The 15953-nt window shown below is 39.4% G+C and overlaps 1 protein-coding gene and 1 long non-coding RNA gene across 28 annotated transcripts in view; both read left to right on the forward strand.

Moving 5' to 3' along the window:
• Positions 1-15953, forward strand: part of PRRC2C (proline rich coiled-coil 2C) — a 75127-nt gene that overhangs the window by 40763 nt on the left and 18411 nt on the right. For 15 of the 27 annotated variants that reach the window (XR_003992929.1, XR_003992930.1, XM_030496368.1 and 12 more), the window contains 9 exons: positions 304-512; positions 1120-1274; positions 1732-2071; positions 2547-2632; positions 3565-3753; positions 3905-3949; positions 6515-6766; positions 11876-11965; positions 13693-13794. Coding sequence is in view for 25 of the 27 variants with exons in the window: in XM_030496368.1 (XP_030352228.1) it covers positions 304-512; positions 1120-1274; positions 1732-2071; positions 2547-2632; positions 3565-3753; positions 3905-3949; positions 6515-6766; positions 11876-11965; positions 13693-13794 (1468 nt within the window). In the remaining 2 variants the exon portion in view is untranslated. The remainder of the gene's footprint in view (positions 1-303; positions 513-1119; positions 1275-1731; positions 2072-2546; positions 2633-3564; positions 3754-3904; positions 3950-6514; positions 6767-11875; positions 11966-13692; positions 13795-15953) is intronic. The other 12 variants (XM_030496378.1, XM_032920153.1, XM_030496379.1 and 9 more) reach the window with 6 other exon arrangements.
• LOC115612287 lies at positions 7873-9618 on the forward strand. The gene is made up of 2 exons (XR_003992931.1): positions 7873-8264; positions 8355-9618. It is a non-coding gene; the product is annotated as an uncharacterized LOC115612287 (long non-coding RNA).

The following is a 15953-nucleotide window of genomic DNA, read 5'->3' on the forward strand; positions in this document are numbered from 1 at the left end:
ACTACATCCTTGTTGAGATTTCGTACCTCTAATTACATAGACCAAGCCAGAGGTGACCTTAAAATCACGGTTTGGGTTTTTTTCTGTGATTTCTCTTGGCAGCAGGGCATTTGATATGTCCCCAGAACAGCTTTTGCTGTTAAGCTGCTTCCCATTGAGGAGCTGAAAGTAAAAAGACTGGAACCTACTAAGAAATTGCATGGTAGACACAACCCTACACTAGGATCTGCATTAGATGGTTAGCTCCTTCCTGAGTGTTCTCTGTGGCTGGTCATTAATTTTCTCAAATTTTTTCTAATACAGGCCATTTGAAGAGCAGACAGCAGCTGTGCCTAGTGTTGATCCCACCAACAGCAACTCTTTACATCAGGAGGATGGAGGTGTTACTGCTGCAGGCCAAAAGAGCACCAAGGATGCAACTAGCAAAAAGAGAGAAGAACCTAAGGCTGGTCCAAAGAAGCCTAAGGAAAAAGTGGATGCCTTGTCTCAATTTGATCTTAATAATTACGCAAGTATGTATTGGTAATATCCTAAGAAGAATGTGTAATCCTGCTAGATTTGCTGCATATAAAGCTAGATGTTTGAAAACTTACAGGAAAGTGATTTCTTTTAAATACCAGAATAATTATGTACTTGAGTACTGCTTCCTTTGTCATACCTGATTAATGTGTGTGCCTCTGAAGTGGCAAATCTCATTGTGTATTTTTTATGAACAATAAAGATAAGAACAATTTTGTTCTATCACCTAATCTTAACTCTATCATTCATACCATTTTCCACCACACTCTTAATTTGCTTAACCTTCATAAACAAAGGCAGTGGATATCACTGATATCACTTATACCTAATATGCAAGGAAGGCTGTTCATTATTATGTTTTAGTTCTTACTTCCTGGAGAGTCTGGTACAGGAACCTCCAATTTTTCAGTTCTTAAAGATTAACTCCTCATCTTCAAGTTCAACATCAAAGGATTCTGGCAAGCAGAAGCTTACCTCTAAAGGACCAATATCTCTGTCTGTGGGGAGACAGCTTCCACTCTAAAGCAGATTTTGGCTTGGTGCGCTGCATCTGAAGCCGTTAAAACAGCAGCATCTATACCTTTACTTATATTTCTGTAGGTGTTGTGATCATTGATGATCACCCTGAAGTGACAGTAGTTGAAGACTCCCAATCTAACTTGAATGATGATGGTTTCACAGAAGTGGTGTCTAAGAAGCAACAAAAACGTCTGCAAGATGAAGAGCGTAGAAAGAAGGAAGAACAAACAGTGCAGGTACAAGACCAGCATTTATAGTGGGGAAGAGCTCCTTGCAGTACTGGGAATGTTGTGAAGTGTGCAGAATCTTCCTTCCAAAGAAACTGTATTTTCAACTTATAATTAGATACTTGTATTAATATGAAGTTGTTCAGAATTAGTAAATAACATTAATTTTTACTTTGCCATCTTCATGTTCTGTGCTTCCTGATTGGGCACTGCCAGGCAGGTGGAACTGGCAAACTGAAAACGCAATTTTTCATACTCTGATAAAGATTTATTCTATTGCTTTTGTATTGGTTGGTTCCAAGAGGAAAATGGATGAGAAATCATTGCTCCTGTAGTTAAATACCCCTAAAAAAATAAACTTCTTTAAGACAGGGTTAATTAGTTTGCTTTTTGCTACAATACAATGTACAATTGGTGTCTATACAGACTTATCAGCTGTAAGAATAAAATTAGCTTCTGCTTACAGGTGTGGACCAAGAAAGGATCAAGTGAAAAAGGCCGAGGTCAGAATTCCAAGCTCCCACCCAGATTTGCCAAAAAGCAGCAACAGGCAGCAGCTGCAGCTGCACAGCAGGCACAAGCTCAGGCACAAGCTCAGGCACAACCTCCGTGTACAACGCAGAGTCCGGGTCAGCCGCCATCTTCTGTTCAGCCACCAAACCAGGCTGCAGGAGGGACAGCCAGCACAGAGTACACAGTGTCAGGCAAAGTTCTGCAAAACGCTCAGGCTCACAATGGTCTGGGAGCTGAATTATGGGAAAACAAGGTGCCTCCTTCAGCAGTTCTAAATGACCTCTCCAAAAAATGTAAGTGCTGTCTTTCAGATTTGGGGTAGGGAGCAAGCACTGTAGTTAGAGTGCTGATGGCCAGCTCTCTCTGTTGATGTCTCATTTATACCTGTATTTTGTGCAGGGAATAGAGGGCAGCATTCCCAAGTGCAGTGTTGTAACCTGTGAATACCTCTGAAAAGAGATTTTTGCAGTACGGTATTACTCAGTGTTTTACTGAGTTCTTCATTCACAATGAATGAACAGCTGTCACTGCCTTCGGGAATATGTGTTTTGTTGGGCCGGGTCATATTTCCAAGCATGATGATTGCCCCACTTGAAAGCAGCTAAATAGGTAGCATATTCTTAACTGCTGAATAGGTTAACAGTTTCTTCACCAAAGTTTATTTAATAAAGACATCTGTAATTTAATTCTCAGTCAGTTGATAACTTTAGTCGAATGCATTTAGCAACATTGAGGGTGGGGTTAACCCTCTTTTTTCTTAATTGTCAGTGGGACCCATTAGCCCACCTCAGCCACCTTCGGTCAGTGCTTGGAACAAGCCTTTGACGTCTTTTGGTTCAGCTACATCTCCAGAGGTAAGAATGAAGGGAAGAGTAGCTGTATATAAAGTTTACCCATTTATTCAGACGTGCACTTACTTAAACTAGTATGTGTAGAATTCCCTGAAGTTGGGAGACAGTACAGAAACGCAGGATACAAGCTAGTGCTTTTATGGTTGCACCACGGAAAACCAGTTCTCTGTAATGAAAACTTAGCTGTTCACACATTCTCTTGATAGCTGTTACTCAGTGCATTTTTTAAGTAAAAATATTGCTTAGTTTTCATGTGAACACTTGTGTTCAGTTCAGTAATGTAGATAGAAACAGGATGTCTCCAAGGAACTAAATGCTTTTATGTCCCTTCTTAAATCAGTGGTACAAGAAGCAGTAGATCCTTTCTTTCTATACTAGCCCTACTTATCCCATGGAATTTGCATAGCCCAAAATTCTACATTTGAAGTCCTGTGGTTTTGTTGGGCTTTTTTGGTCATGACTTTATTGTTTTAGACTGTAAGAATGTGACATAACTCTTAGGGGAGACCATTTTAACTGCATAAGGAGATCTGGAAACCTTTAATTTCTTACTGTTCGTCTTGAACATTAATTCTTGAATTTTCAGGAGAATGTTGTGAACCTGAATCTGGACATTTTAAAATTGCATTTGTCCCTCTCCCCTTTCTCTGTCAGTTCATTATCTTGATCTTGTTTACATATTTCTTCACTGCTTTTTTTTCTTACTTTTGAACTTGTATGAACAGTAAGAACTTGAGGAGGAGGAATTGTACATTCATAGGTTGTTTACTCTTACAAATGTGTTGCAGTTACAAATAATACTTTTGCTGGCAGAAGATAAAAATACCCTTTTAGTGATTTTTGGCTGGGCATATTTTGTGCTCTTTTCTGAACCACTGGCATCATACTGATCTAGAAAACTTTTAAAATCTGTTTAATGTTTACTTTTTAACTAGGGAACAAAGCCTGGGCAAGAAGGTGGAGTTGATCTTGGTATAGAAACTATTCAGTTTGGAGCCCCAGCTTCCAGTGGCAGCGACAACGAAGTTGGCCCTGTGCTTTCTGAGAAGTCCACTGATAAGCTACCAGAGCCAAAAGAGCAAAGACAGAAACAGCCTCGGGCTGGACCCATCAAAGCACAAAAGGTAAAAGGTTCTATCTTCAGTACAAACCCCTAAACTTCAAGAAGTTCAGCCAAAAAGAGGTTACAAATAATGGAATAGAGTACTCGTTCAGTTAGGACTAGACCAATAAAAATTGCATTCCCCTTTTATATTTGCTGAAACAATCAACAAGTTGGTTCTTGGAGAGAAGATGGGGAATTCAGTTCAAGAAGTAAGTGTAAATAAACACTATCCTAGCCCAGCAGAGTTTGTCAATTGATTCTGTGTTTGGAGCAAGGGAAGTGGCCTATAGCAAGGATGGGAGTATGGATGTGCAATAGTTTTGTTGGGAGACTATGTGGTGGAGTGTTATGGTTTTGTTTGTAGTTTGGGGTTTTGGGTGTTCTCTTGAGTTTACTTCACTCAGGCTTTGAGAGCTGTTTTGAAACAAGTATCCTGTTTCTGCGCTAGCTACATCTCCACAGTTTTCTCTATTTCTTCCTGCCACCATGCCTGCCTCACCCCCCTCTAAATGATGCATGGGGCCCTGCTTAGTTTTGTAGCCAGGTTACCAAGATGAGTAATACATCAAGTTACAAGAAAAGTAGTGTTTTAAGGAAAGGGAAGAATGTGGGGGCCACTAATTTGAAGTCTCAAATTCTAATGCAGATGGCTGGATAATTAATTTTTTTTTTTTGCAGCTAATCTAGAAAAACTAAATAGTTAATCAAATTTATCTCAACCTAAAAAAAAATAGTGTCACTTGCCCTTCAGAGATTTAGGCACTCCATTTGATAATCGTCGTCACCATCTTGTATTTCCATTACACGCATAAGGAGTAATACTTTATCCTCCTGTCATTTAGATTAGGGTGATCTTTCATGTTAATGAAGTGTATTTTCCTATTATTTCCACCTCTAGTGCATATTTATCTGCATCGCTAGTACTCAGCACCAGCTTCTTACTCCCAGAAAGAGATGGTTATAGCGGATGAACTTGGCTGGTGACTTCAAGAACTAGCTATTTCAATCCCTCTTGATATCTGAGATTTGGCAGCAGTCCTGATGTAATTAAAGCCCTTTCTTTAGTCTTTCTAGAAGACCGGGTGTTTCTTTGTGTTGGTTGTGTTTGGGTCGGTTTGGGTTTTTTTCCCAAAAAAAAAAGCTGTTATCTGAAAGCGCAGTCACACATAGAATGAATTTAACTTCTACTGCGTGAGGCACTCAGTGGGCATATTGCAGTTCATGGGTTTTATTGCAAAATACAAAACCGATACTGCAAAGAAATAGGCAGGAGTTAATACCGCTGGTGAATTGTAGTAACCCAGCACATTAAAATCCCATACCTCAGATATACTAGCAACATGCTTAAAACTGCCCCCATGAAATCACTTAAAGATGCTGAGCTCCAAAGTTAAATATATATAGAGAGTCTACTTTATACTAAGTTCCTCTTTTCTCCTTCATTATAGATATCAAGACTCCTGTAGATTTTCTTGAAAGACAAATGTGTAACTAAATGGTAAATTCATTGGAGATATTTCTGTGCACTCTTCTGAATGACAGGGCTGTAATCCTTTAACTGTCTTGCCGACAAAAAAAGAAAAAAGCCCAACAAACAGTTCCTACACACCCACCACCCTCATTGTGATATTGTTCACCATGAAGCCTAAATACAAATTCATGTTCCAGACTGGAGTATTGTTGAACTAATATAGGCAATGTAAGAGGACCATACTTGAAACAAAACAATTTATCTTTCCAATTATGACCTTTAAGTGTCTGGAGGAATTTCTGCCTCTGTAAACTGTTAGAGCAAAAAATACTTGGGTTGAGGTGGGTCTAATGTTCCTGATGGCTGCATTGCAGAGCTCAGGCGTCTGCTTCTATTGTTGGTTTCTTCTTTCCCTCAGAAAGCTAGTCTCTGCTGACCTCCTTAGGATACCAAATACCTCCAGGCAAACTCCACCCTCCCAAAAGCCCAAAGACACTGTATTGTAAAGAGTCTTCATCTAACTCCTGAAACAGCTGGTCATATTTATAGAAACAATACCAGCAGCTTCTGTCTTTCCACTATGAAACGAATAAGATTTTAAGGACTGCCTTAAGGAATTTTTTGGCTGCTCTGCAGTGAATAGGGCTGCCTAGTCTCAGCCAGAAAGGATGTGTCTGTTTAAACAGCAGAGCATTCAGGTTCCCTGAGGCCCTTCATTCTTCTTTAATTGAGCTGCACAAAAAGGATCTACTGAATTGCAGCAGTTATTCCAGCCATAGTGACTGCAATATCAGGCAATGCTTGCGTGTAGGTGTTTTATTTTTTCTGGCTATCCCCTTAGAGCTCAGTTCCTAGGGAAAAATGCTGCCAACATCCATACATCGAGATACCTTCAAATGAAGGTAGAGTCTTCTGTTCTAGTTTGCTGGGGCCCTGTAAAATCCTGATTCTCTGAAAATTTAAATAACCTGTATGTATATGAAGTGGTGTGGCTTCTATACTTTGTTGTGCTTTTAAGGAGAGTCAAGCTGGCTTCTGTAGGTTTTAACTAGATCTTTAGTCAAAGTCTGCCACTTCGCATGAAACTTGTATTGTTTGAAAACAATGGTTTAGATTCCTAATGTTCAAAATGAACACATTTCATGTACATATTGCTAACTTAGCCTCAAACGATTCATTTGTTAGAAAATGCTTACTCTTCAGGAAAGTTTTGTTAGATTTAAACAAAATTATTTTGAGCATGTTGTAATATTCTTGTGGAATAGGACACGGAGGGGAAGAAATAACTGACAAGTTAACACTAACTTAGCTTCCAGACTTGAGTCCAGTAGAAAACAAAGAATATAAACCTGGTCCTATTGGGAAAGAGCGTTCTTTAAAGAACAGGAAGGTGAAGGATGCCCAACAGGGAGAGCCTGAGGGACAGGAGAAGCCATCTCCCACCTCTGTCAGAAGTCCAGAACCTGTCACTACAAAGGAAACCAAAGCAGCAAGTGAACTAAGCGCGGAAATAGGAACGATGATATCTGTGTCTGCTCCAGAGTTTGGAACAAACACAAAGGTAAGAAACATATGGACAAATTACTGAGTCCGATATGTAAAGTGTTACTACAATGATGTAATTTACATTTGGTTGCCTGCTCATGGTAGTTACCTGGACAGCAGAGTCCACTGAATAGCAGATGTGAAACATAGTGGTACTGCTTGAATTAAACAGTTTGCCAGAAGTGGTACAGAGACATGCTGTTTGTTGTGTCCATGTACAAAGATCAGCTTGGAAGGTTTTAAAACTTTTTTTTGCTGCCTTATGAATGTGGAAACTCTGTCCTGAGCCTTGCTGCAGAGAGTAGTGCTGGAGCCTGGTATAGGCAGATTCTGTAAACTCAGGATGTGTGTGATATATGCAAGATGAGTGCTTGATTTTCAGCACAGAACTGAGGTAGTGTGTGCGATCATTGGTTGAGTGCATGGGTGAATCGAAGCTGTGAATTAACTGCTGTTCTGTGGAAAAAAGAAATCTCTAAACCTAAAGCGTTGGATAAGGCTTGCTTGGTTACCTAAGGGGCCTGTATGTCAGCTCCTGTTGGCTTGGACATTAAGGTACCACTTGCAGAACTCTTTCAGGATTTGAGGACTCATCATAGTTGCCTGCATGGAACTACCCTGTCTTCTGTAACTGCTCAACAGTGAGATGGTGACTTGCTGTCAGAATTCACTGTTCTACAGCTCAGTTCTTAGCTGTGGTGCATTGATAGCACTGGCTGAAAAACATCCACAGAGGTGCTCTTCTTTTTGCTTAAGGACCTGTACAGGGACTGTCTTCACTGCGGCAGCATTGTCTTGAGCAAGAACTATGGCTGTCATCTCTTGAATGTAAAGAAACTGTGCAGTTTGAGTAGCTACTAGTTAATAGTTACACCTGCTTTGGTAAAGGCAAAATGCTTCTTGTATGCTTTTAAAGCAGTTTTGTGAGTTTAGGCTCGAGTTTGCTACATGCCATCTCAATCTTCCTTTTCCTAGTCTTAAGCAGAAATTTTCTGATGCCATTTAGGAAAAATGATCCTCTGCAGAAGTTGCATTTATTGTTAAAAGAATCTGAAATGCAGATGACTTGCAATTTATTTTTGTCATTGGGAGGTGGGGGGGGAGGGAAAACAATCCTGGCTTTTTTTTTTTTTGCCAAGGTGTCATGCAAGCAGAAGATGCTATCTCAACAGAGTGTTGCAGAGCAAGTGTTAAGGCAGGTATTTGTGTCCAACATGGTAGTTGCAAACTTCATTTTTGAGTTGAATGGCAAATACGTAAAAAGTACAGTGCTGGGATTTCCCATCCTTCCTGGCAGTTTCCGTCTTGTAAGTAGATGTGAAGGGTTTATATTGGTACCAGAAACAGATAAAGTGTCCCTCTTACATGCAGAATCAGAAATGTAGAGCTGTCAGTACCACTTTGCTCTAGTATTTGGTAACGAGGCTCTTTGTAGGTGTCATGTGCTTTCTCACTGTCTTTCAAGCTCCTGTTACCAAAGCTCAAGATCAGAGGAGATGCTTCTTCTAAGCCAGGTACAGAATAGGAAACATCTTTGTTGATTACTCCAAGCTAACTTGATATACAGTAGCTCTACTAAAATCAGCGTAATTTCCGCTCTGCAGTTACACTTTTGAAGTATGAGATCTTCAAAAGGGAAGTCTGGATTTTGTGCCTTTCTGGCCTTAGAACTACCACAGTATCAAAGTGCCAAGCTTCTGTCTTCTGGAGGGAAGACCAGAGCGAAAGGAAACCTTCCAGTTTGTGCTGGGTATGAAAATTCCCTATAATTTCTTCATTAGGTGGTTCCTAATAGAATCACTTAATAATAGGCCTAAATATTCCTATCTCAACAGTTTCAGATTTGGTTTTGAATTCCTTTGTCATGAGTAATTCCCGGGACATTAGCAAGATATTTTTCTAGGAAAGAGGTGGTCGGTCATACTTTGTATTCTGTGGAAGTTGCACAACAACCTGCAGATTTATTGGATAAGAGAAGCTGCATCTAGATATTGCAGGAATAAACCAGTCTTGCTGCTTTTTAAAGTGGCTTTTAAAATGGGTTCAAATACTGTTCTGGCCTTGGAGTTCCTGTAATTATTTGTATTACAGCTGCTTTCTCTTGTCTTTGTACTCTGTCCATTGCGTTCATTAATGAGGGAAAAAGTGATGACATCTTTAACCTACTGTTCCAATATCAAGCGCTGAAGTTTTAGCAAACCTAAATGATTTCTCTTTTGACATTCTTCAATACTCTTTTCGGAGACTGCTGCTCAGCTTTCAGGAAGGCACACTTTCTTTAATGTATTAGGTGATTTAAATGTCTGTAGAAGTCAAGCCAGCTGTCCTCATTGAGAAGCAGAAGTTTTGTAAGAGAACTGTATCCGTCCCAGAACAAACATCTTAAAATCATGTGCATTTAATCATACAAAACTGCTTTACTTTAGAAACTGTATAAATGTATATCAGCCCATACTGGGGAAATGTTTAAGTTTAGAACGTAAGCATGATGCTCCAAAGCAGTTGCAGCTGTCTCTTGGGTTTTGCAGAATGTTTTGGAGTAAAGGCAGTGTGATATGTAAGTCTTTGAATTGGGTAAAACACTTTACCCCTTTCCTTTTCCCACCCTACCATGCCGAAGGTTCTGAATCTTTCAAATCACAGGAAAAATCAATACCTGGTTACAGACATGGCAATGAAATGTTTCACAGGTAGTTCATAACAGTTACAGACATGATGTCTAAAAGCACACAGGCTGTACTTGAGAATAAACTTTGAGTGTCTTGGATGATTTATGTCAATCAGGAACAAATCAAATAGCTAATTAATCCCATATAGAACCCTGATCCTTTATAGCAAGGTCAGCTCTGAGGTCTGCCTTGTCCTTTTGTTCATAAAGTCGCTTCAGATTTTGTGATCTCTTTTTCTGGGGCAAAGTAGGTAGTTACTAAAAGGTTGCCTGTTCTTTTTCTTCAGGTATAAATAACTTGCAGATAACTCCCAAAAAAGCATGTACAGCTTTTTTGCTCTAGCTAGTGTTACTGTTACTAGTTTGTAATAATCAGTTGGTTTCTTCAGTAAAACAGTTACAGAGGAGAATCACTTTAATTGAATTACAGAAGCTTATGGTGATAAGCCATATCTAACAAAGATTCCTAGACATAATGTACTAGTAAATGAAGGATTGTGGTTAAACTACAGTTCTGGTGGCTAAACCATTGTCTTACCTGCATGTTCAGCATGTGAGTAATTCTTGTAGGATGGTTCAGCATTGTACAAATACTTCTAAAGGTGTCAGAGTTGATATGGTGGCTTGGTTTTAATTCTACTAAAAAAGCAATTTTGTGCCGTACATTTCCAAAGTGAGAAAGTTAGCAATAGTTTGATCTAATTTCTTTAGTAAGGAATTTTGGTGCTGAGACACTGTAAAAATTACATCTGAACCTTGAAGAAATTTTAATAATGTTACACTCAAAACTTCCTCTTTCGTATGCAGTAAAGCATCTTAAACCAAACCAAAACAAAACAAAAACCCCAGTTCATTACTTTATTAGAAGGACCTTGTGATTAAAGCAGCCTCATGTGCTTGCCTTGTTCTACCTAAATTAAGGCTGCCTGTTGGAAACAAATACAAATGTGGAACTTGTAATTTGATTGTTCAGATTATGGGAAACATTGCAGATATGGTATTTCAACAGTTTAACAAGTAAAGGAAATAACTAAATGGAGAAAATACTTGTCTCTGTTTCCTTTGCAAATACAAAAATAAGCCAATGTGCACATTGTGTCCTCTCTCACCCCATTATGGTTTAGCTGGTCCTATTCTTTTACCAAAGTGAGCTCATCCTTTTAAGGAAGATTCTTTGTTAGTATCTTACTGCTTTAATTGCTGTTTTAGGAGACATTGGCATAGTCTTGAGGAGTAAATTGAGTGTGCTCTTTTTTAATGGTTTACCATTATACTGCTTGGATGTAATTAAACAAGCATTTTGTGGTTTGTGCCTTCAAAATCATGTGTTGGAAGGTCCTCAACTCATCAACAGTTCTGCTGCTAATTTGTCCTTCAGTTACTTCTTGGTGTTTGATTCTGTAAAAATGATGGAGCCTTTTCTGGGCTTCAGACATGGAAAAATTTGGAGTTTGCAGTGCTTCTAGAGAGTGGATCTTGGCTAGTTCAGGGTCACACCATTTGTCTAACAGTTTCTGGGTCGGGTTCTGGTAACACCTGTTTGCCTGTTCAGAATATGCTCAGTAGATATCCAGTGTTAAGAAGTAAAAAACAGTGCTTGAGATGAGTTTGCAGAAGTACCAGTGCCTTTTTGTTTGTTGTAGGTCATTCTCTAGATAGCTGTCAGTGTTATCAATTAGACACTTCAATCAGGCAGTTTATACTTGCAACTGAAATAGCCACTGGCTACAGATAGGTCCATGAAACTGGACCTTGTTCATTGAGCACATTAAGGTCTACTTAAACTGTGACAAATAAACTTCAAGGAAAGCCTCTGGGTAGATGGAAAACTTCAGTTAGATGGAAAACTTCAGTCCTTTTCTTCCTTGGAATCACTGCCCAGTGCAGAAATCAGAAGATAGACTTCACCATCCAGAGAAACTGTGTCTTGCGACTTTCAGAGACAAGACTTAAAGGAAGAAAAATTGTTTTGCAAATTGCAACCATTCCTGTGTGTTGTTCTTAATCTGGAGGGCCTTACTTGTCATAGGTTTACCCCAAAAATTTCTCTATTTAAAGCTACAGAAAGCTTTCAGCTAATACATTTTACTTTTTGAATAGGCTAGAAATGCCTACAGATGGCTAATTGGTTACACTACCACAGTTCAGTGTCTAGTGCCCAGGCAGTATTTCACTCTGTATATTCTTGCTTTACAGACTGTATTTTGGCTTGTCTCCGGACGTACGTTATGAGGTCATGAGGCAAACTATAATCTCCCAAGAATTCTTCTGACCTCAGTAGCAATTCAGCAATAAAAATTGCTGGACATGCCTTCTAAGAAAAAAAAAATATGGTGTGAAATTCTAATCTTCTGTTGCCTGGTGAACTCCTCCTGTAGAAAGGCTGACATCTGTCCAAGAAATATAACTCTAATTTAGGTAAGGGAGATATTTTAATGGAATTATTTTTCTTCACAGGAGTCTGTAACAGACTACACTACACCTTCTTCTCATCCTAACACAGTGGCTACTAGCAGTACAAAAATGGAGGAGACTTTGGTGACGAACGTAAGTCTATTGCAGTGATCATCTTGACTTTGAAGACAAGAAAATATTTTCACACTTTAAAGCACAAAATAGTGCCTTCAGTAAACAAGTCACTAGGGTTTCTTTCATGTTAACTAGATTTGCATTGCTCAGTAATCTTACTCTGAAGCGGATTTGGTTTGATTAGTATCTGTTCTGGAATTCTTCAGGTATTTTCTTGTCTTTTGATCAGCCAGAATGAGCTAAAGAGCACAGAAGATGGAGATGTTTCTAAGGACAGTTCTGAAAAAACAAAAAAAAAAAAAAAAACAACCCACCCTAAAGGTAGGCCTAATGAGGAAGTGTGCTCTCAGCAGCACTTGGGACTTGAACCTGGTACCAGTAGCAAAGCCCTGTAGGTGAGTTTGAAGAAAGGCTTTTGCAGACAGGGCAGTTCTGAACTGTAGCCTGAAATCACAGCAGCTGCATGTAAAGGAAGCAGCTTCATGGTTTCTGAAAGCAGACATCACGCTTTCAGTTGTTCAGTTGCTATGGAGATGAGATGTTCACAGTCCTCATAAAACCAATGATCCTGACTGTGAGCGTGGTGTAGCGATTGAGAGAACCAGCTGGGTTGTGACTTGCAGTGAAATCAAGTTTGTCTGGAGTGTGCTGGGGTGACAGGGAGCTTGGATCTTGTGATTTTTGTTGTTTTGAGTAGCAGAAATAGAATTACATCTCAGAGTTGAGTCACTTGTTGATTGGGGAAAGAAAGAATCATACAGTAGGATCTGAGGTTTTTATGAAGATGCTTTTCAGCTTATTGCAGCATCCTTTAAAGCCATTTGGAAGCAATACTGGTTGAACTTTTCTGCTGGGTTTTCTGGTGGTGTTGTGGTTTGTGCCTTCGGTGGTTAGTGTGGAAGACTGAATTCTTTTGTGTTGATGATGTTAGTGTATGCTCCACCATGGGGTGTTGGAGTTGGATTTCCAACACAGAATATAGGGGCTTCTGGCCACAAACGATCTGTGCTATCACATGCTTCAAAGCTTCAGTTTCTGTGTCTTTTGGATTAGCCTTACCTCAGCCAGTGGAAGTCCATTATGTGTGCTCTGAATGGAGAAAGAATTGGTTAGAAGTAACAGACTGGCCACTGGAGTACTTTTTATCCACTTCATTTAAAACTTCTAGGAAATCAGTCTGTTTTCTTAGGCAAAGAGAGCAATAGCATTATGTCAGGTTTATTTCCTTAAGTTTCACATCTTTCATTTTTTGGGAGAGAAGATAACTGAATTCAGTTATTGGATGGCAAATCCATTTTGGTTTGTTTCATGGTCCTGTGACTTTGGAGGTTTATAGCTTCCTCTTTTCAGAAACTGCATCTTGGAACTCAGGGTCATGAAGCCCCATGTACTGTATTTGTACAAAAGGGGACAAACCTGGCTTGAAGAATTTTTCATATCAGTAAACTGAAATTGTACTTTAAATCCCAAAGCAGAAAATTGGTATTTGTTTATGCAGAAGAAATGGATATTTTAGAACCTAAGTCTTCATTCAGCCTCTTAAAGAGAGATGAGAAGCATCTCAGCACCTGCTGAATGGCCTTTCCCCACCTACCAAATTTTTACCTTATTTTATTCAAAATCTCCCTGCAAAATGCTCAAGCCTTGAAGAAATTGTAGCTCACTTAATAAAGCTTGAGCTTTGCTTTTCTGGGGCTTTTGTAGTAGACATAGTTAGAATGTGATGTGTGTTGCCTGCCTTTCAGGTGCCCCTGCCCCACACCCTTCCCCTCCCTAGGAGGGAGACTCTACAACAGAGCTCCAGCCTAACTCCAGTTTCTCCCGCTACCGTCGACCTCACCCTCAAGGTATGTACCACATCCCTCTAAGGGTCGTTTTCTTGCATGCAGGGGAAAAAGTTAATGGAGAACTTGCTGGTGAACCTTTTTTTTTTTTTTTTAAGAGCCTTCCTTTTGTTTCCTCTGCTGAACTGCTTTTGCATATAAATGGATGGCTGGAACACAAGACTGTCAAAGAATGCATTTAAATTATAAATCTCTAACCCCGTTTTGCATTAACACTTGGCATCTCAACCAATCTTGGCTCCAAATGCCCTGAAAAAAAAAAAATCCTACTATTTTAGCATTGTACCATAGTGTTCATGACAAACCATCAGAATCTGACTGAGGTTTCTTGAGAGTTTAGCTGAAAGTAAGTTGCCTGGTTTAGTATTGAAGGCTGTAAGGAGTTGCTTGGTAAGCCGAACTTGATTGCTTTTAGCTGTAAGATTTTGGTGCAGGGTTAATGTGGTATTGAGTTGAATGGCTAAAGTTCTGAATAATGAGATGTAGGTGGTGTGTTGGTGTCTATGAAGGGCAGTTTGATCAGTTGGTCAGAACGTGTTTTGTTGTGCTATGTTACATTATTTTCTGCTCTCCAGCATAGAGCAAGTGTGTAGAATATTTTGAATGGTTTTCCTATTTTGTTGGATTTTGGACTGTGTGCATTGTATAACTCACTAACATAGAGTTGGGCTCTAGCTTTGCTACTGTATCTCTAGAAGGTTTTGGTCTCCTTTTTTTTTTTTTGTTTTTGTTTTGGTTCCTAGATCTGTTTGTGATTGTGACTGCAGGTGACTGAACCAGTAGAAATACTGTTGCTGCTTCTAGTATTAAGGAAGAGTAATGTTTGAACTTAGTTTCTCTAATTTTTGAAAAGAGGAAATGAAACCAGGGATTGGATGCGGAACTAACACTTTGGAGAAACTTGCTTGTCAATCCCAGTGAGACTTGTGTCTCACTGGCATGGTTTGACAGCTGCTTGCTTGCGTTCTGTACAGATGATAGTTATTAATGATCTCTTGTTGAATCTTTGCTTTTCTTTTGTTAACACTTTGTTTCCTGAAAAAAAACAAAACAGTTACTTTAAAACAACAGACCAGCAAAAATGGGAGAGGGCTGGAGAGGGACAAGTAATTTAACAAAAATCTGGTTTTCTGTTACATTCTTGTGTAAGAAATTACCATAATCTGACTTTCTGGCGCCTGAAAGCATTTTTTGAAAATAGCAGTTTCTAACTAGCAGCTGGATATTTGATTCACATGTAATACAGGTAGGAATGTTACTATAGCATGATGCTGCAAAGAATGTGACACTGCTCAGTTAGAAAGCAAACTGTGGTGTTTGTGTCGTTCATCCTACAGTTTCTTTTTCTGCCATTCTGGTGTCGATGATTTGATTGCCTTCTCAGTCAATGATAGACCTTGGATGTGTGCTAACAAAGTATGTCAAAGATCCATGTTTTGAGGCTACCTTGAAGGACACTGACCAAAATGTGAATGGAAAGGCATTTGGAAGCAGCTTTTTCTCTAATTTCTCTATTCCAGCCACTGGAGCTCTACCTCCTTTTTGCAAACACTGAAGGTAACAAGCTTGTTGTGAAGCACACACTAAGACTTACCTTCTGGTCCAGACAGAGCAGAGCTGCTCTTCGTGTCATCCTCTTCAATATAATGATTGCTTCTTTTAAAAAATACTTCTGGTGCAGCAGAGAGGAAAGGTTTTCCATCATTCTCTTGAAAGAACCAGGCTCTGCCTCCATAAAGGAATAATTCTTGCCCCTCCTTTTTCCTCAGTTCCCCTATCATGGAAAGTTCTTTGTGAGGAGACTTGGCAGGGCAGCTGAGCCACAACTGCTCCCACTCCTTGGCATCATTCTGCCAGCACATAGGTATAAGGCACTCATATGGGAAGGCTTGTTGAGATCTCTTATTTCCTCGGAGTAACTTTGCTAAAGACACCTTTATCAAGGCAGACATCCTGTTAAGGACTTAGCTGATAGGTCTATTGGTAGGTAAGGAGCTGAGCAAAAGAAAATCCAAAGCAATCTTAAACTGAGCAGGCTGGCTCTCTTCAACATTCTGAGGTTCCATTTAAATTCCTGTATACACATCTGGTCCAGAGTCTGACATATTTTTACTTTCTTTTTCTTATCACTTAAACTTTGTCATACTTAAGGATGTGCACAT

The sequence above is a fragment of the Strigops habroptila genome, chromosome 8 (genome assembly GCF_004027225.2).
Source record: "Strigops habroptila isolate Jane chromosome 8, bStrHab1.2.pri, whole genome shotgun sequence".
In the NCBI taxonomy this organism is placed as follows: Eukaryota; Metazoa; Chordata; class Aves; order Psittaciformes; family Psittacidae; genus Strigops; species Strigops habroptila.